The 21428-nt window shown below is 54.5% G+C and overlaps 5 protein-coding genes across 5 annotated transcripts; 1 reads left to right on the forward strand and 4 right to left on the reverse strand.

Moving 5' to 3' along the window:
- Positions 1 to 9282: 9282 nt before the first annotated feature.
- On the reverse strand, positions 9283 to 9621 carry DCS_06016 (uncharacterized protein; the record flags this gene model as incomplete). The annotated part of the gene is made up of 1 exon (XM_040803308.1): positions 9283 to 9621. One exon carries the CDS (start codon positions 9619 to 9621, stop codon positions 9283 to 9285), a length of 339 nt encoding a protein of 112 aa, XP_040653412.1.
- Positions 9622 to 10815: 1194 nt separating this feature from the next.
- On the reverse strand, positions 10816 to 11705 carry DCS_06017 (uncharacterized protein; the record flags this gene model as incomplete). The annotated part of the gene is made up of 3 exons (XM_040803309.1): positions 10816 to 11091; positions 11188 to 11312; positions 11399 to 11705. The coding sequence occupies 3 exons, from the start codon at positions 11703 to 11705 to the stop codon at positions 10816 to 10818; spliced, it is 708 nt and encodes a 235-aa protein (XP_040653413.1).
- A 36-nt stretch (positions 11706 to 11741) lies between these two features.
- Positions 11742 to 13086, reverse strand: DCS_06018 (uncharacterized protein; the record flags this gene model as incomplete). The annotated part of the gene is made up of 4 exons (XM_040803310.1): positions 11742 to 12037; positions 12087 to 12514; positions 12657 to 12935; positions 12989 to 13086. The coding sequence occupies 4 exons, from the start codon at positions 13084 to 13086 to the stop codon at positions 11742 to 11744; spliced, it is 1101 nt and encodes a 366-aa protein (XP_040653414.1).
- A 1343-nt stretch (positions 13087 to 14429) lies between these two features.
- On the reverse strand, positions 14430 to 14714 carry DCS_06019 (uncharacterized protein; the record flags this gene model as incomplete). Its single annotated transcript, XM_040803311.1, has 1 exon — positions 14430 to 14714. The coding sequence occupies one exon, from the start codon at positions 14712 to 14714 to the stop codon at positions 14430 to 14432; it is 285 nt and encodes a 94-aa protein (XP_040653415.1).
- Positions 14715 to 15979: 1265 nt separating this feature from the next.
- On the forward strand, positions 15980 to 18101 carry DCS_06020 (uncharacterized protein; the record flags this gene model as incomplete). Its single annotated transcript, XM_040803312.1, has 3 exons — positions 15980 to 16137; positions 16194 to 17888; positions 17927 to 18101. The coding sequence occupies 3 exons, from the start codon at positions 15980 to 15982 to the stop codon at positions 18099 to 18101; spliced, it is 2028 nt and encodes a 675-aa protein (XP_040653416.1).
- Between the last annotated feature and the right edge of the window lie 3327 nt (positions 18102 to 21428).

Genomic DNA, 21428 nt, shown 5'->3' on the forward strand with positions numbered 1-21428 from the left:
TCTCCATCTTGACGGGCCAAATAGTACCTGACGGCGTCGGTTTCTTTGGAATGTGAGTCTCCCTACCACTATGTAAAGCCCACTACAAGGAGTCTGCCGATCTGCATAATTGATACGGTGGTTGAACGGCAGATCTTAGGCTATCCCCTTCTCGGAATATTCCCCCATTTCTCGTAATTATCCATCTAATATTGCCACCTCGCTGTGCATTATCCTACTATTAATGCCTTTGACGCAATGGGCAGTTCGGCAAACTCGCCCATTGTATTTCCTTGACCGGTTGTAGCATCGACAACGAGCAGTTGCTTGTACGGCCGGCGCAGGTGATTTTTTGGAAAGACTCAGGATTCTGTCCTCGTATGAAGGAGCTATTATACGTTGCGCCAGTCCTGCCATGTCATAGTTTGCTTGTCATCGATGCTATTTGAGGCAATGGTTATTGACTTCTTCAGCAGCAATCTCCCCTCTTCCGCCCGCCCCCGCTGCCTCTATTTTCTTGTTTTTGCCGGGGTCCCAAATGTCACAGAAGAACACTGTTGTTGTGCTCTCGAACAGGAGTGCTGATCACAATAAAGGACGGAGAATGTGGAAGCATCTTGATTGATCATGATGGCTCCTACCACAACGGGTGGCATCCATGTACTCGCGCAGGCACAAACACCATCTGGCCTTGGTGAGCTCGTTGACAAAGACTCTGCTGCGACAGCAACACATTCTGGTCAGAGGAGTCGCACATGCTCGCGCGTGCAGCCTTCTTGTGAGATGGCACGAGGTGCTCCATAGGATTGCCACTGAACCGATATGGAGGTGCAGAAGTTCGGACGGAACAGCGTACAACGAACACCTTACATCGAACACCTACCGACACCAGCAAAGGTGATCTTGAACCAGTGAGATGGTAGCTAATCATTGGGCACCGGAACAGGCCCATCGGATGTCACATTTTTTACGCTAATAGTGTTGTAGGTCGCGCATAGGGTCTGCTCCCAGAAATATCACAGCATCCCCCTTTTTCCCCAAGATCAACACTCTAAATATGTATACTCATTATCGTCATTCTACTGTCGCCGAGGCGAGGGAGTTGTTCCAGCTTGTACTCGATATCAGTCACTAAACAGAGTGACGAATTTTGGTACCGCTACTATGACAAGTGAATCGACACTTTTGCCACCCCACTCACTATAGCCTTTTTCCGAGCTTGCCTCAGTGGACACGCCTGCTGGATCTATTGGTACGGTTCCAGGTTGTGGCATGCAATCTGCATGGACGCCAAGGTTGACTAAATTGTCAGGGGGCGTTACGCCCGGAATGTGGCCCGCACTACTTTTAGGTACATGAACCACATGAACATGTAAATCTGCCTTGACCATACTCCGTAGGCTTCGTAAAGATTCATACAGTACGAAGCAGTTGCGGTTTACCTGCTTTCAGTCAACGGAGGTGTGGGCCGTTCGTCCCCTTACTGACAACCTACACCGGCTAAACTTTGTCTCTTGACTCCACCATTACTCGTACTTGCACAGTTCACATCCCATTGTGCTCATCATATCATCAGCTTGTCCATGTACTTGCTATCGGTCAAGTTTGTTATGTTGTTGCGTGGCTCGATCGCCAGGCAAGGTACATGCCGAATACCAGTAATCCGGTAAACATATATCTACCATTATTGGGCTCGCTACATTTTCGATGCCGTATGGAGCCCAGGAACCAGTTAATACACGCACACACAGAGCAGGCAGTACGTGCCGTACAGAAGTATGCCAGGCTGCACAGTATCGTTCCGCATACTCCGTACATTAGGACCAATCCAAGCATATCTTCGGCATACCTAAATACATGTCTCATTGTTGGGGGCGTCGACCCACGAAACTAGCGTGGTGAACAAATGTACTGTATAGGGCCCTAGTCAACGGGATGGAATCAGACCATGGGATAACCCTAATCCGGCGGCGTTATGCCCCTTGTTCCGCGGTGTCGTAACTCGATTAGGCCTGATAGGCCCCCGGTCATTGGCCCTCGAAGTTTGTGCAGTTATTTAGGTTCCCCGTCAACCCCGTCAAGGTAGGCGCTAGAAGGGTATTAACGACAACGGTTGCGAAGCTATTCAAACTATGTTTTCTGTTTGTGCCGCCACTTGCGTAAGACATGGCACTTTTGCCATGACTGTTGTATCTGCCTTTGTATACGTTCTATTATTCTGCACCGAGGCCCAGATGCCGTGTGCCGTCTGGGCATCTGTAGCGGCGATGGCGGAAGCATTAGAGATGAATGTACGGAGCACATTACCGCCAACAACCACTCAACAACCACGCCAATGGCAGCGGCAGCAGGGTTGGCTTTCTTATATGCCCATATCCTGCTGGTCAGACATGGCTTTGTCTGGCAATGTCGGGGAATATGGGGCATCTCGCGATAAATTTGTTGTAGCCTGTCGGTAAGGTTCGTGGCTCGAACCTGGCCGGCTCTCGCGGTTGCATCTTCTGTCATACTATAGTACCATTGTATTTGACTGATAATCCTTGTATACCGGAGGTTCCGGTTTGCGGCTGAGCTATCGAACTCTGTAAGAGCAGCGGTATTAACAGCAGGAACCTTGTGGGGTTGCATCTGCCACGGCGCCGGCGGCCTTTGTTGAAACTGCACGGCTCGTGATGATGCTTCTTGAGGAACAGTTATTGTATTTCGCCCAAGGTGCCTAGGGTGGGTGTGGGGTTGAGTGCCATGAATCCGTTGGATCGGATCAGACTCAATCATCGGTCGTTCAGATGTCAATACGGATCAAAAGAGACGACGGTCGCATCAGCATAGGCGAAGTTGGCAGCTTGATGCCCAAGCTGACCAAAACACTGTATTAAGGAAGCCGAAATTGTGCCATTGCGCCATGCGCACGGGGATAACTGCGCAAGGCGTGGATTGAGACTGTCACCTTTGACACGGTCATTCTTGTTCGACTCTCTCCAGTTCACGAAATGGGACTGAGGAGGGCGTCTTGACAAAGTGGATAAATCAACGTATTACCGTTACTTGTTGCGTATTACCGTTACTTGTTGCTTCTATGCCGAACAAGCTTGATGTTGCCGCTGTAGAGTCGTTTGTTAGAGATCCAAGGCATTATGGTCCCGAAAGATGGGCGCTACTATTCTCAGTCAAGCACCGTCAGCGACCATGAAAGAATATTCAAGGCAAAGTCGTTTTATGGTCGTAATTCGATGCATCACGGTGCACGCTTTTACCTGCTGTGTCCACGGCGGAATGTATACTGTAAAAATATATGAGGCTAGGGCTAACACGGATACGAATATATTCAAACTATATAGTCTGCTCCTACGACCACTTGCTTATTGTCCTGCGCCTTGCCCATCGCTATTTCGCCTGACAACGCAATGAGGATTGATCAGATTACCAACGTGTATTAATCTAGCCTTTCAAATCGCTACTCCCCTTCCCATTGCTCACGAGCGGCCTTGTTGGGCTTTTCTCGACATGTCATGTATATAGATATGACCAAAGGATATATTCCATCGATACTCGGCTTTCTGCTGTATCAAAGTCGGCAATAACAAAGTCGAATGGAATCTGCCATCGTCAAGACCCTGGATACGGGCATGTTTCTCTACACCTGTCATATTATTCTAGTCTCTCCTTGCTACATTGAGAAGCATACGTCTCAGTTACGACCGACGTGATAGATACCAACGATGATGTCTTTCAGTCCATCCATTGGCCAAACACCCACTCCAAAATGCAGCCATTTCCATTCAGCGACAGACCCTAGGGTTAAGAATACAATGCTGTTGGCCTCGAATAACTTGGGCCCCACCTTGCAAATAATTTAGAGGCATTGCATTAATGTCGTTTTTGATCACGATAGCCCGATGCAGCCGAAGAAAGCCATGCTGTGGATGGATCAACAAGAGTACCAGATTCGAATGAAGAGATATATGTAGGCTACATATAGAACCATGGGAAAAATATTGCCCAAAAGAAGCAGCCTCTTCTACAACATATACAGTTCAGGTGGCTCCATGATGTTGAATACTCGTATAAGTCTGCCGACATTCACCCCTACACCTGTCACATTATTCTAGTCTCTCCTTGCTACATCCAGAGGCATACGTCTCAGTCACGACCGACATGATAGGTGCCAACGATGACGTCTTTCTTACCGGTACCGCCCGTACCAAAATGACTGTTGGAGTGTCCTAGCCACCTCCGCTCGTAGTATTGTCCATTGATTCAGCAGGGGAGCTATTGGAGAGAAAGCATCGCCCCGGTAGGAAGACCAGTCAGACCGTATGCCAGTAGTGCATACAAAGCAGTGACTGCTCGGATCTCAAAAGAACTAGGTCATAAGAATAGCGGTGCTATTTAGCAAAGCCGGACGGCACCCCCAACGACCTTTGGGCAAAATCAACAAGAGGAGCGATGACCTTTATTCGGTACATTGGGAGAGAAGGGCAGAATTATGGACCACAACGAGCACATGATAAAGGGCACTGTCGGTCCTAGAATGGTAGTTTACATCGAAAACGTAAACCTCCGCTTCATACTTGGGATCTGGACGGCACGGAAATGGTCAGTCGGAGTCGGATAGGAGGAGCTGAAAGGAGGACGAGGTCGGGACCAGCAATTTCAACAGATAATAGAGCATTCCGAGCAGGAATCCACCTCGCAAAGCCGCAGCGACTATCGAAATGACACAGCAGCGCGGCCGCACTACAGCAATGGGCACAGAATCAGCAACAACAAGGCCTGGCCGACCCGGCAGTACGAAATGGTCACACTTACGTCGGCGGAACCAAACCACAGTCCAGCGCGAGCCATAATACTAAAGCCAACTGCTTTGACGGCCCTAGACTGCTCTGCAGCGCCTGGCTGCTATGCTAGAGGTGAAAGGAACGGCAACTGCAAGTCGACAGAGGTCTATTGGCAGGTTATCTGACCAATGTACCCTTTCTGCACACGACTTGACGAAACCCTGTAGACTATGGCTGCTGCCTATTTGAACGCAGCAGGTATGCTGCAAACCATGACCGTACTCGTGGGATACCTTTCAACTGATAACGGGGACCATGGCCTAAAGCAACGGGGGTTAAATAATGGAAGCATTTTCCCAACTCTCGCTAGGTATGGATCAATGTCCTGCAATTATGAGGGTCGCTGAGAACGGATCGAACGAGGTACGAATCCAACTCCTGTCCCGATGAGACAGCTCCGGCCTCCGACGTCGAAAACACAGACTCTGATGTAAATCGCTGTAAGAGGCACCTACTTGCAGCAGCGAGTTACGTGGCAATAATGACAGATGCATTATAAAAACGCGAGCAGGAGCAGGACCTGCCTAAGGACCAGTTTGACAATCGATTTCAAAGTCGTATTTTACAACCATTGCAGGGGCGGCGCAATGGTCCATTCACGGGCAGTCATGCTATCGGGTCTTCAGGCGATTGCTACTCAGGTCGAAGCCGGCCATTTACCAAAGAAGATACCGACCTTGCAACAGTTAGCAGGGGACCGCTCGGAGAAGTCAACCTTGGTCTTCTCACGCAGGAAGGTGGCCAGTTGCAAAGGAGAGGTTATCGATTTACCGAAGATTACCTACGGCAACGTTGGCGCAGCGGTATGGAATGCCATGACCGGTACTGGCTCATCGGCGAAGCAGCATGACGAGAGGACCGTCGACTACCAGCATCCCGAAGGCTACCAATTATAGGCAGCGGATTACCCGCTTACGTGCTGCTGCAGCGTAGTGGCATCGCCCATTGGCATTCGGAAATGGAAGGACACGGCGTGTTCCGACTTGGTATACAGCCTCCATCGTCTTGTCGTCGTCATGCGCGAAAGGTCTTGGCGCTTCTGCGTGAGAAAACCTTGTGCTCTTGGCCCAGGCGCAGAACGGCGCATACTGCGTACGAAGCGTGAGGAGATACCACGACGACAATGCCATGTACATAGGGTTGACCTGGACAGGGTACAGGCACACAACGCAAACAACTATCCGAATTGGCGCCGAAGAGTCTTGAGCGAACGAGAGATTCTGTAATTCGCAAAATCAAGCGAGGCCGGAAAATGCCCCCTCGTACGAGAGAAACGGTGTACAATGTGCCCGTCAGCGCAGGGTAGGCATCGGTTGAAATGCTGCCAACACATGGTCAGCTACCATCCATTCCATTCGAATCCAAACGAAAATCATCAAACGACCGCCTTGCTCCATGGCTGCTGATTGATTTCCGAGTCTCTCGGGATAGGCAGCCAAAGAAATCTGCGGACAACCAATCGGTCATTGCTGAGATTTGATGTCAAGTTCGCATGATCATACAGCCAGCTACTTTGCTCTATGCGTTGCAGCAAGGAGGTTGGGGATGTTAAAGGAGCGTTATCCCTGCGTTCCAACCCAAGCTGACATAACGTTTCCATCGAACATTGGCAGGATGGTTTCTTTCAACGGCATCGATACTGCTCTACTGTTGTCAAACAAGGCTGCAACTGGGTTACTACCATTATTGTTGCTGCTACTGGCCGCCTTGCCCTAGGCACCAGTACGATTCCACTACCGTCAGGTTGTACTGCCAACTGAATAACTACCATTGTCGTGATGCACCGTGAACTGCGTTACATCAATCATAGTGACGCGGCCTCCAGGTACTGCCACCACCACTGCAGTCGTTGGGACGACTCCCGGAACGAGCACGACCTCTCCTTTGTCGGATTGCATACCCCCATACGACAGCCATCATTGTTGCTCGACTGACAACTATCGTCATCATCACGACAGTTTCGGGAAACCTTCCCGGCACATCTACCATCAGTCCACCTCCCGACTGTACCATTCCCTGTACGGAGAGCATTGTCGTGACGTCTACTTTCACACCACTACCCAAACTCAATTGCACAATATCTGGTTACCCGATTCAGAAGGCAGATGACGGCAGCGCCCCCATTCAATCGTTTTGCATTGATATAGCATTGGGGCACGTAAACATGATCAATGCCAACGTTGCTCCTGGTACACGGTTTATCAATGATATCGGTTTCAATGTGAAAGATAATTATATCCATGGAGCCACACGGGCCGGTCAACTCGCACGAATCGGAGCGGGTGGTGAAGCTGAAATCCACATTAATACTTGTATAGAGAAGAGGAACGGAGGTTATATCTTCCATATACGAATACTAATGCTGCGGATATCGATCCCAATGGCCACTATATTGTCCTTGGGTCAGATGCTGGTGGATCTGCCGAGTGAAATCACCACTGGTCGCAATTAGACCTGTCTGATGGCTCATCGGCCAACTTTGAAACTGTTGTAGCTTCAGGAACAGCTCGTCATGCTACATTCCAAGTCGGCAACATAGGTCATGTCCCAGGAGGTGGGAATTCCATGCGTACCTTTGGCATCGGAGCTGTTGGGTGCAATCCCGCCCCCCCTTCCACTTGCACCAGCACAAACCTTGCCAAGTTCGATTCATACCTGGAGTATTATTAAAAGTCCAGCAGCATGAGGCAACGCAATAGGGGCAGTGTGCGGAACAAGTGACGGCTCTCTACCGATCAGATAATGATTACGGCAACATCTACCGACTGGACGTTGTGAACAATGGGCCGATGCAACTGGTTGCACAAACAGGTCAATCGGCAATCAGCAATGGAGCAAGATGAATCGATACAATCGATCTAATCATCAACCGCACCCTGCCATTGGACTGCTCCATGTCCGGATATCCGATCCAGAAGACGGATAATGGCAATGCAGCCATCCAACTATATGGAGTAGATCTCTCGACTGGTCACTTTCATGTACAAATATCGAGGCTGCAGATATCGATGCCAACGGCCAATACATTGTGCTCGGAACCAATGCTGGTGGATTCCCCAAAGGCAATCACCTCTGGTCGCAGATGGACCTATCCAGCAGCTCATCGGCCAACTTTGGAACTGTCGTGGCATCGGAGGCAACGCGATAGGCGCTGTACGGTTTGGACAACAACTCTGGCAACATCTACCAGCTGAACGTTGTTGGCAACGAACCGATGCAACTCGTCACACAAACAGGTCAATCGTCCATCAACAACGACGGAGCAAGATGTGTCGCGTCGACTCTCTCGATCCGACTGGAGCGGGTGCCGATGACACGGTGCGGCACGATGCAGCAAGGTACATGACCTGGCATGATGATGATGCCATTTCCTTGCACTTTCATTCATGGACCTATTTCGAACCGTATCATTGTGTCGGAATAAGCGTGCCCCTCTTGGTGCGAAGTGGTGACCGTCTCCGTCGGCGCCGTGCTTGTCCGGAGCCCGGTTTCGCACCGGAACGTGCAAGGTAGGTCCTTTATGATTCGGAGCGTAGTATGCTGCCGAGTTTTGCCGATTTCCCCACGAGCATGCGCGGATATGATGCTCGATGCCTGGAGTGGTCGTCATCGATCATCGGCGCCGAATCATGGTCTCGATGCCGATTCATGATCTCGAGGTCGAATTTATGGTCTCGAGGCCGAGACAAAATTCATGGGTTGGAAGCATCCTGTCCGTTGGCGGCTGGCATGCACAGATTCGATGCTCCATACGTAGTCGTTATCGTTCATCGGCACCGAATCGTAGTCTGGCACCGAATCATGGTCTCGATGCCGAGGCAAATTTCTTGAGCTGTAAGCATACTGTCCGATCGGTGACTGACATGCATGGATTCGATGTTCCACACGTAAAGTGGTCGTCATCGTTCATCGGCGCCGAATTGTCATGGTCCCGATGCCGAGGCAATATTCATGGGCTGGAAGAATCCTGTCGGATCGACGGCTGACATATATGGATTCGATGCCCTATACGTAGTGGTCGTCATCGTTCATCGGTACCGAATCATTGTCTCGATGCTGAGGCGAAATTCATGGGTTGGAAGTATCCTGTCCGTTCGGCAGCTGGCAGCACGGATTCGATGCTCCATACGTAGTCGACATCGTTTCATCGGCACCGAATCATGGTCTCGATGCCGAATCATGGTCTCGATACCCGAGGCAAAATTCATGAGTTGGAAGCATCCTGTCCGATTGACGACTGACATGCATGGATTCGATCAAGTGTTCATCCTCGTTCATCGGCACCGAATCATGAGCTGGAAGCATCCTGTCCGATTGACGGCTGGCATGCATGGATTCGATCAAGTGTTCATCCTCGTTCATCGGCACCGAATCATGAGCTGGAAGCATCCTGTCCGATTGACGGCTGGCATGCACGGATTTGATGCTCCAAACGTAGTGGTCGTCATCGTATATCGGCACCGAATCATGGTCTCGATGCCGAGACAAAATTCATGAGCTGGAAGCATCCTGTCCCATTGACGACTGACATGCACGGATTTGATGCTCCAAACGTAGTGGTCTTCATCGTATATCGCCGAATCATGGTCTCGATGCCGAGGCAAAATTCATGAGCTGAAGCATCCTGTCCGATCGACGGCCGACGACGAGTCGGTTCGGCACGGTGCTCGGAGGCTTCGACGTCGGCCGTGCCAAGGCGATCCGTCGCACGCTCGATGCCGGCACGCAGGGCACGAGGCACATGACACGACGCCGACCGTGTCCGTGGCACGATGGGATGGGACGGCGACCTTGGGGCGGGCATGCGTAATGGGTGGCGGAGGTGGGGAGGCGGAGGAAACCTTGTTGCCAGGTCGCACTACGTGCATGGATGGAGTAAGTACTTGGGTCGAGTAAGTGCATAGTCGGAGGTCGAGTAAGTGCATAGTCGGAGCAGGCCGCGATAAGTGCATATTTGGAGTTCTCTTACAACGATGCGCTCGCCTTTCTGGCATAAGCCGCTCCACTCCACATCGACGCCGATTGGTTGGTTTCCGGATCGGATCCGCTTCCACTTGCACGGGGAGCCGAACCATCAAGTACTTACCGTAAGTACATTCGAGCAAGTACTTGCACATGCCGGGGTCCATCTCAATAGGCGGGCATCCCAATAGGCGGGCATTGCCTCTAGGCAGCATGACCGCCGATAACGTTGCCGGCGACTCCACTTGATTCCCATGCCACCGCCAGGGGCGAGTCGAGGCGACATTGACGGGCTATTGTGAAAGGCCGAGGATATCATCGACATGCACGAATGCACGAGAGGCATGATGCGGGCAAGTCGGTGCAAAAGAAACCGCGGCTGCCCTCGCCTCGCCCCTCCAGGTGCTGCGCAGCGGACAGGCTCGACAGCTGCCACGCTTGCCTCAGGCAGAAGCCCGCCAGGCTGCGTCACGTCACCGGTCCGTGCGAATATCGCGGGGCGACGGTGCGCGACGGCTGGGCTCCGGAGACACCAGCTGGCGGCGCACCACCACCCACCCGTAGGCTCGGAGGATGCTTCCTCGAGCGCAGTTCCATGAGAAAAAGACCACGGCGCGAGACAAAATATGGCACGAAATATTGCGCAAAATAAAACACAGAGGGCCGTCGCCGCTCCCGGCCAGCTCCGGCGCACGACATGGCCGGGGCAGCAGGTATGTCCACGCACAGTCCGGCCAACGGCGCCTCGTACTCTCGCACGGTGCCGGAACGTTGCTGCGTCAGCACAGCTCGAGTACGGAGGATGACGACGACTGCACGTGAGCGAGCTCACCTACTCGGACGTGTCCTGCACCGAAGCTGTGGGCATGGAATTCTCCAGCAGCCTCGTGCACGGCACGACGACGCACGATACGATACGACACGACGGCCGAGCACGCACACGCTCGAGCATCTGGGCGACGACGGACGTGCAGACAACGAGCATGGGCGCGCCTCGAGACGGAGGCGAGGCCGGGCACCTTTCGTCTCACCCTCGTTACGCTGGGCGGCTGGCCACGTCATGCCGAATCGGCGACGGTACAGCACCCTTGCACACGGTGCAGATGGTGTCGATGCAGATGAGGATGATGCAGATGAGGATGATGCAGATGAGGATGATGCAGATGAGGATGATGCAGATGGGGATGATGCAGATGAGGATGATGCCGATGTTGACGATGCAGATGCTGACGTTGGCAATGCAGATGTTGAGCATTGTTGACGGTGCCGATGAGAATGATGCCGATGTTGTCGAAACAGACGGTGCAGATGGCTGACGATGCAGGTGCAGACGATGCCAATATTGACGATGCCGAAATTGACGATGCAGATGATGATGATGCCAATGTCGACGATACCTATGACGGACGGTGCAGATGCCGACAATGTCAATGTTGATGATGCCGATGTCGACGATGCCGATGTCGACGATGCCGATGTCGACGATGCCGATATTGACCATGCCGATATTGACCATGCCAATGTCGACGATACCTATGACGGACGGTGCAGATGCCGACAATGTCAATGTTGATGATGCCGATATTGATTATGCCGATATTGACCATGCCAATGTCGACGATACCTATGACGGACGGTGCAGATGCCGACAATGTCAATGTTGATGATGCCGATGTCGACGATGCCAATGTCGACAATGTCGATGATGGACGTTGCAGGGCGAGAGGTGTCGGCGTGTCGCCTCTCGAACGAAGCTGTGCACGAGCCGCTCCATTCCGTCACCGTCGATGCTCGCTTCTCATCGCCGCTCGGGGTCGAGGGCACCGGTTCCTCCCGCCTCGCCAGGCCCTGGCCGTCGTTGGGTTTCTCCCCTGCCATGCTGCACCTCTCGCACGCCGTGCCGCATCCCTCGCCTCTCATCTGCATCTCTATATGGCGGTGCGGCGCGCGAACGTTCTCCCCTCAGGGGGCGCCAGCGGCGGTGGTTCCATCCGGGATGGCGTACACGGACGTCTTGCACGCCAAAGTGTAGGCCGTCATTCGTTCGGCCGACGAGCTACCGCCCTCCTGGGTCTGCCGGGTCGGCCACGACGCAGGAGAGGGGGCCCGGTGGCCAAGTCGCCGGCTCGCGAGGCTGCCGGACGTGGCCAATGAGAGGCATCGAATCTTCCCCGTCTTGGCCGTGGACACCGGCGCGGCGCGGCGCATCGAAACCTTGCTTGCCCGACCAGGGGTGAGCCTAGATCGGCTTCCCTCGACTAGCATTCCAGAAGCCGCATCCTCGGCTTCGTCCCCGCTCTTTTTTACTTTTCCGGCCACCTCGCGGCCGGCCGTTGGTTCGCGGGAAGAGGGACAGGACCGGCCTCCTGATGCGGACGGCGGGGGGGGAGCAAGCAGGGCCGCCATCGACACGCTCGCACCCCACGCCCAAATGCGCCGTAGCCTTGTCGGCCGGGCCAGAAGGCATGTACCTTATTCCTCTCGTCCACGTTCCTGGGTCGGCCGCCAGCCGAGGCTTGGCTCCACGAGGCCAAGACAGGTGCCTGGCCCGACGCCGCGACACCTGCAGCGTGACCGCCGGTCTCCTGGCCCGTGGGAGCGAGGGCACGCCAGCGTCTTCGGTCACCCCCGCCTGCAGTGCGCGTCGGAGGCTAGAGTCCAACGAGGGCCCAGGCAGGGCTGCGGTCTCGGCACCTGCATCGTCGCGGTACTCGGCCATCGACGCGGCCCACCCCCTTGGCATCGGATGTCGGCACCGTCGCCGTCGCCGTCACTTCTTCTGCCCGTCGGCACGATGCTCAAAGTCCTCGGATGCGCGACGGCGTCGGCGTGTCGCTCGGGCGCGGCCGGCCTGCCCTTTGCCGACGTTGAACGCACCCGTCGGTCCTGGACGAAGCCGCGCGGCAGACCTGCTGCGCTTCCTCGACGATGCGGCCCTCCGCGACGAATGGCGGCCGCCGCGAGCCGTCGACTTGCTCTCGAGGGGAGGGACAGGGGGGGACGGCGGAGGGGGACGGTGGGGAGACGGTAAAGGCATCTATGAGGGGGTGTGGATGGGTCGAGGCTGTGGAGTGACGGCTGAGAGATCGTGGAGGGATGCGGCTATCTGGGCGGGGCGGCATCTGCACCTCCCGGTCATTGGCCATCGTCCTTGTGCTGTACTTACGTAATGTAGGTACAGCACAAGTACAGGTCGAGTAAGTACTTACAGTAAGTACATGCACAAGTACTTGCCACGCATGTACCTATCTTGCCGGGGTACTTGCGACACCATACTTGCGGCGCTGCGGCTCGCGGTCAATGTCATGATGGGTACTTGCAGTGCAGGAAGCACGTGCTCAACATGTACTCGTTATTTGCATGTGCGTCGCAGTGCATGTACGTATTAAGCACATACTACGTTGTGCGGAGTACGTACGGAGTACTTTGTGCTTCCATGTACTTGCACCTACTTGTACTTGCAGGCATGGTGCAGCGCGGGATTGCAAGTATTCCGTATACCCATGTACTTGCATGCATACTGTACTTCTATTACGCCGCCGTGCTGACATGTACCTGCATGTACTTGTAGGGCGTATACTACAACACGTACAGAGTACGGAGTACGTCGTACGGAGTACTGCCATGTACTAAGTACTTGCATGTGTACGGAGTACCGCGACACGGTATTACTGAGTAACATAACTCCATAACCCGTCCTCCGTACTCCCTACATTCTGTGTACCTCTGTGTACATGTGCGCTGCCATGCGACACCCTGCGATGCTTCGTCCTTTTCATGTACTCGCACGTACTCCGTACATGAGCGCCCCGTACCAGCAAGTACTTGTGTGTGTAAACTAATCCGGTACGTGTACTCCGTACATGTACTTACTTGCCTGCATGCATAACACGGCATTACTCCATACCCCATACCTGCATCTACTTACTACAAGTATGTACTCCCTACTCGCATGTATAATACGCTTCTCCGTGCTCCCCACCGCCCCCCTCCCAACTTAACCTCGCGATTATTCCATCCATGGGCCCAGGAAATGGCGTCGACCGAGCTCCTCACCCCCCGTGGCTTGGCCTAGAACGAACGGCTGGCGTGCGGTAGCGTACGAGCTGTCATCTCGCATTCATCACCCGTGCTGGCATTCATCTCCCGTGCTGGCATCCATCACCTGTGCCTCCGACCGCTGCCCTCGTCATGGTGCATAGGTGACCCTCTGACGTGTGTTTGTCACGGAGCAGAGGTGACCCTCTGACGTGTGCAAGCAAGTACAGATACGCATGTTCCTCACTAGGCATACACCGCCTCCCACGGTTCCGGGAGGGTGGTCTGCCGATGGCATGCCCGCTGCTCATTCGGTCGCCCTCGTCTTGCCTCGAGCATCGGCGTGGAAAGGTCCAGGTCAGCCTCGCTCGCCTGCCACCTCGGACCACATCGAAGCCGAGCGGGCAGCATCTGGGCTCCGATGCCGCCCCAATAATCCTGGCCCGCATCCAGTGCATCCACGGCCGACCAATGGGCGGCGGCGAGCTTCGACGCGATGCTGCCCGTGGGCACCGTCAAGGCTGCGCGTCCTCGCTCGCCGGAGTGACGTGATGGCGAGACGGGCCAAGGGTGTCGGACCGACAATCCATCCCGAGGCAGCGTCGCGAGGCTTCACATAGGAGCCCGAGTCTTTGGGTTTCCGGCTGCCGACGAGGTTACCTGGTGCGCTTTCGACCACGATGACGATGCATCGCGAGGTCGGTCGGGAGTGGGTGCGCCCTTCGACGCGTCGTTGGCTCTGGTTTTCTCCTCGAATAACCCAACGCACGGCGAGCCGTTCGGCACCGGTTGGATGTCGCCGACGACCAGACAGGATGCCCGCCGACGACCAAAACTCTGCCCGGTCCGGTGGAATGGCAAATTGACCGTGCCAACCCCCGAGTTCGTGGGAACCATGACGTGATGCATCTGCAAGCCGGCTGCCACCGGTAGGGTGACCTCGGCCGAGATTGTGCACCTGTCGGCGTGGGTTACGCCGGTGGCAATCGGGCGATGCGAGGCGGTGCTTTGCTCCTCCGAGACTTGACCATCCGTGCCGCGATGTCCGTCACCCCCCCTTCGTCGCCGCAACGTCGAGGAACCGTACGGCGCTCTGCCAACTTTATATCAAGAATTGGCCGTGCTGGGGGCGATCCGGAATCGAAGGCATGCGCCCTGCCTCTCGAGTTGGACACAATTGCCCGCCGCACCGTCCACGCTTCTCCCGTCGGCTCAGTCCCCTGCTGCTTGTTTATTGTCCAAACTATCGACGGCGACCTGTGTGGTGGAAGGCGTGGCGTGCGCCCGACGACAAGGTTTTGCTAATCATACTCCCGCCTCCTTCATCGCCGTCCTAGATGCAAAACTATCTCCCACTAGCAGGCCTTCCTAGCACTCTTCGAGGGCACCTTTCCGCTTTCGTCGCAACCTGTTTCAGTCGCATACTGCACCGATGCTAGAGACGTTGGCTTCGAAATTCCATCTCGGAGCCTCGACAGGCTGGCCTCGACAGGCTGGCCTCGAAAGTTCACTTCCGGCAAGACTCCCCTTCCTTCGACACCGCTTGCATTTTGAGTTCCGGTCGACCAGTGTCGCCGTATCGTTCGGCATGCTCTGCCAGCGATGATTCGCGCCGACCAAGCATTCGCGCCCTCGAGGCCGGCAAACAGGTTAGGGAAGAATTAGGCTTTCATGTGCGACGTTACTGGACTGCCCGCTGCGCTTGCGTTACTCTAGGGTCCTCGACCGGCCTTCCCCGTCTAGGTGATACGATCTCGACGCTGCCCAGATCTGGTTACCGCTCTCCCGTCCTCCCATGGTTCGATAAGGCGTGTTTCTTTAGCTTTGTGGAGTTATGCCACGGCAGGGTAAAGATCTGATGGGCCTAACGAACCAAGCATTCATCGCTTTGCCCACGCAGTTGTCCTAAAAAACTATATTCTAGGCTCTCGGTTGTCGTTTTGCTTCTTTATATACATTTGCCGAGGGCAAACTCTACCGATCAACGCACCTACATACGGCTTGTCAGCTACCACACTCCGTGACTTGGCCATCATCCATGCGGTAAAACATCTACATGCATACTGACCATAACGCTATGTATACATGAAAGTAAAGTTGGCCCATTCGAAGTATCTTCTTACTTCCTTTCCTCATTCATGCATTCCGTTTCGAAAAAGACCATGAATGCGCAACGGTTCGCCATAGTAGCCTTCGTTCATCTGTTCATCAACTTGGTCCGAGGAGTCGAGCAAATCAACCGATTCGGGACGGTGTTTGTCGACTACCAGCCTTTTGAAATAATATGTTCCGGCACGACATTGCAGAGTCAGCATGCTCGGTATGACATGCCCGCCCCTTCGGTTCCCGGCACCGTCATGCTAACGTTGCCCCCAGAACGTACACGACATACGCGGATGCGACGACGGCATTCTTCACGACCGTCACCGGCATCGGCACGGGCAGCACGCCGTCGACCATAACGATACTTACTACGGGTGATGGAGCCACCGGCACCGTCATCGTCCTTCGGCCGAGAAGAACCGGCGAGTTCACCGGTCCGTACACGACCGTCACCGCCGCTGCGACCAACAGCCGTACAGTTACGGTATCGTTGCCGCCGTCTGGCACGGACAAAACCGGAACCGTGCTGGTTCTCACGCCGGAATCGACCTTGACCGTCACACGCACGACGACACTGATCAGTTCGGGACCGGTACCGGGTACGAGTACGGTGTCGCCGCCGCCAGGATGCACGACCGGTTGTACCGTCAGCATCATCATCACCATCACTGGTGCCCACCTGACGGAGACGGTGTACGGACCGACGCCCGGCACGAGCTCGATACGACCACCTCCTGGATGCGTGGGATTCTGCCCTACCAAGGTGGTCGTGACGCAAACCGGGGGGTACGTGACGGAGTCCATCTTCGGGCCTACGCCCACAACCATGACCGTCCTGCCATCGCCTGGATGCACGGGGCATTGCCCTACGAGGATCATCGTCGTTCAGACCGGCGGCTTCGTGACGGAATCGACCTGGGGGCCAGTTGCCGGCACGAGCACGCAACCGCCGCCGCCCGGGTGCAGAGGGTATTGTCCCACCAAGATCATCGTCACTCGAACCGGGGGCCTCGTGACGGAGTCGACGTTTGGACCTGTGCCGGGCACGAGCACCATCTTTCCCGAGCCTGGCTGCACCGGATACTGCCCTACGAGGGTCATCGTGACGCAAACCGCCGGCCTCGTGACCGAGTCGGTATTCGGACCTGTCCCGGGCACGAGCACCGTGCTGCCTTCGGCTGGTTGTACCGGTTACTGTCCCACCAAAGTCATCGTCACCCGGACGGCCGGCTACAGGACGGCGACGGTGTTTGGGCCTACCCCTGGCACGAGCACCATACCTCCCTCGGCTGGTTGTGTCGGTGACTGTCCTACGCAAATCATCGTGACCCGAACAGCCGGTTACAGGACGGAGACGGTATTTGGACCTACCCCGGGCACGAGCATCATACCCCCTTCGGCCGGTTGCACTGGAGACTGTCCTACCAAGGTCATCGTCACCCGAACGGCCGGTTACACGACGCAGTTCACCTTTGGACCGACGCCAGGCACCAGCACCATCCCGCCATCTCCCGGATGCGTTGGGAATTGTCCCACTAGAATCATCGTCACTCAAACTGGCGGCATCCAAACCGAAACAACCTTTGGATCGGTACCGGGTACGAGCACAATCTTTCCCTCGTCCGGGTGCACGGGTTACTGTCCTACTAGAGTCATCGTGACTCAACACGTCGGCATCAGCACCGAGACCACATTTGGACCATTGGCCGGAACCAGTACCATACCACCTTCCGCGGGATGCGTTGGTTACTGTCCGACGAGAGTTGTCGTCACGCTGAACGAGGGGCTTCTCACGGAAACAGTATTTGGACCTGTGCTTGGAACGAGTACCGTGATGCCCTCCCCGGGATGCACCGGATATTGCCCGACTAGAATCATCGTGACGCAGAATAGTGGCTTGAACACGGAGAGGATTTATGGAGATGTGCCGGGAACGAGTACCATCTACCCTCCGCCTGATTGCACCGGGTATTGTCCGATCAGAATTGTGATTACTCAAACGCCAGTCTACGTTACCGAGTCCACCTTTGGACCAACACCAGGAACGAGCACGATTTCACCCTCGTCTGGATGCGATGGAAATTGTCCGTTTTCCGTCATCGTTACCTTGACGGGTGGCTACACGACGGAAACAACCTTTGGGCCCGTTGCTGGTACGGCTACGATACTGCCACCTGCTGATTGCAAGGGAAATTGCCCAACAAAGATTGTCATCACTCAGACTGGCGGCTTCATCACCGAAACAACCTTTGGGCCGGTTCCAGGTACAAGCACGATACTGCCACCCGCGGGCTGCACTGAAAACTGTCCGACAAGAATTATCATCACGCACACCGGCGGTTTCATTACCGAATCGACATTCGGACCAGTCCCTGGTACAAGTACAATACTGCCACCCGCGGGATGTACGGAGAACTGTCCGACAAGAATCGTCATTACACAAACTGGTGGCTTCATTACCGAAACTACGTTCGGACCAGTCGCGGGCACAAGTACGATACCGCCACCTGCGGGATGTACGGAGAACTGTCCGACAAGAATCGTCATTACACAAACCGGTGGCTTCATTACCGAGACGACCTTTGGGCCGGTCCCAGGTACGAGTACGATATTGCCGCCCGCGGGATGTACGGAGAATTGTCCGACAAGAATCATTATTACGCAAACAGGCGGCTTCATCACCGAAACAACCTTTGGGCCAGTTCCGGGTACAAGCACGATATTGCCACCTGCAGGATGTACGGCGAACTGTCCAACAAGAATCATCATTACGCACACAGGCGGCTTCATCACCGAGACGACCTTTGGACCAGTCCCAGGTACGAGTACGATATTGCCGCCCGCGGGATGTACGGAGAATTGTCCAACAAGAATCATCATTACGCAAACAGGCGGCTTCATTACCGAAACGACATTCGGACCAGTCCCTGGTACGAGTACAATCTTGCCACCTGCCGGCTGTACGGAGAACTGTCCGACGCGAATCATCATTACGCACACAGGCGGCTATATAACGGAGACGACATTCGGACCAGTGCCGGGTACGAGTACGGTATTACCACCAGCAGGGTGCACGGAGAACTGTCCAACCAGAATTATCATCACGCACACTGGCGGCTTCATTACCGAAACGACATTCGGACCAGTCCCTGGTACAAGCACAGTGCTGCCACCAGCCGGTTGCACGGAGAACTGTCCCACAAGAATTATCATTACTCAAACCGGCGGCTTCATTACCGAGACGACATTTGGGAATACGCCTGGCACCAGTACGATTCCACCATCGCCTGGATGTAGAGGTGTCTGTCCAACGAGGATCATCATAACAGTCACGGGCCAAATTATTTCAGAATCCACTGTTGGACCTGTGCCCGGCACGAGCACAATCCCGCCATCTCCTGGATGCATAGGCAACTGCCCTACAAGGGTTATTGTAACCATAACGGCGGAGATTATTACAGAGTCCGACGTAAATCCCACACTCAGCATAAGCACAGTGGAGCCTTCCTCGACTCCGGAAGTCACCCAAACCGGGGGGTTCAGTACGAGAACCGTCTTGGGACCAAGTGCAGGTACGAGTACAATTCTGCCATCGTCTGGATGTGTTGGAAGTTGCCCAACTGTTATCATTGTTACCATAACTGGCGGGGTGGTCACGGAGACCATGTTTGGTCCTACACCTGGCACTAGTACGATATTCCCAAGTGCTGGATGCACCGGGAACTGTCCTACCAAATTCATCGTCACAATTACGGGCGGCATGGTTACTGACACCATCTTTGGGCCTGTACCTGGCACCTCGACAATTCCACCGTCTCCAGGCTGTACAGGCAACTGTCCAACAAGAGTGATTGTTACGGTAACAGGCAGAGTCATGACGGAATCAACGTTTGGTCCAACACCCGGGACGAGCACGATTCCTCCTTCTGCTGGCTGCACGGGCAACTGTCCGACTAGAATAATTGTTACCGTGACTGGTAGAATCATTACCATCACAACGTTTGGTCCAGCACCTGGTACAAGCACGATTCCTCCTTCTGCTGGCTGCACAGGCAACTGCCCAACCAGAATCATCGTCACGGTTACTGGTAGAATCATGACGGAAACAACGTTTGGTCCGGCACCCGGCACGAGCACGATTCCTCCATCCGCCGGCTGCACAGGTAACTGTCCGACTAGAGTTATTGTTACAGTTACTGGCATGATCATGACAGTAACAACGTTTGGCCCAACGCCTGGTACAAGCACGATTCCTCCTTCGGCTGGTTGCGTGGGCAATTGCCCAACTAGAATCATCGTTACGGTCACAGGCAGAATAACAACGGTAACAACATTCGGTCCAAGACCCGGTACAAGCACGATTCCTCCTTCCGCTGGCTGTACAGGAAACTGCCCGACCAGAGTCATCGTTACCATCACGGGAAGGATTGTCACGATAACGACCATTGGCCCAGCACCGGGGATGAGTACGATTCCACCATCGGCTGGCTGCACAGGAAACTGCCCAACCAGAGTCATCGTTACAGTCACGGGTAGAATTGTGACGGAAACTACGTTTGGTCCGGCACCGGGTACAAGCACCATTCCTCCTTCCGCTGGCTGTACAGGGAATTGTCCGACGAGAGTGGTTGTTACAGTCACCGGTAGAATCATTACGATAACAACGTTGGGACCGGCGCCGGGTACGAGCACAATTCCTCCCTCTGCTGGCTGTACAGGCAACTGCCCTACGAGGATCATTGTTACCGTGACGGGCAGAATCGTTACGGTTACAACGTTCGGTCCAGCACCTGGTACAAGCACAATTCCTCCTTCCGCCGGCTGTACAGGCAACTGCCCGACTAGAGTGATTGTTACAGTAACTGGCAGAATCGTTACGGTAACTACCATTGGTCCGGCGCCAGGGACGAGTACGATTCCTCCATCGGCTGGCTGCACAGGAGACTGCCCGACTAGAGTGATTGTTACAGTAACTGGCAGAATCGTTACAGAAACGACGTTTGGTCCGGCACCAGGTACGAGCACGATTCCTCCATCGGCTGGCTGCACGGGCAACTGCCCGACTAGAGTCATCGTCACCATTACGGGAAGGATTATTACGGTAACTACCATTGGTCCGGCGCCAGGGACGAGTACGATTCCTCCATCGGCTGGCTGCACAGGAAACTGCCCAACTAGAGTTATTGTTACAGTAACTGGCAGAATCGTCACTGAAACGACGTTTGGTCCAGCGCCAGGGACGAGCACGATTCCACCATCTGCCGGCTGCACAGGCAACTGCCCGACCAGAGTCATTGTTACGGTAACCGGCAGAATCATTACGGTAACGACATTCGGTCCAGCACCTGGTACGAGCACAATTCCTCCTTCGGCAGGCTGCACAGGCAACTGCCCGACCAGAGTCATCGTTACCATAACAGGAATATTCATTACAGAAACGACTTTTGGTCCAGCGCCAGGGACGAGTACGATTCCACCATCCGCTGGCTGCACAGGAAACTGCCCAAC

This window comes from Drechmeria coniospora, chromosome 03, assembly GCF_001625195.1.
Source record: "Drechmeria coniospora strain ARSEF 6962 chromosome 03, whole genome shotgun sequence".
Lineage (NCBI taxonomy): Eukaryota > Fungi > Ascomycota > Sordariomycetes > Hypocreales > Ophiocordycipitaceae > Drechmeria > Drechmeria coniospora.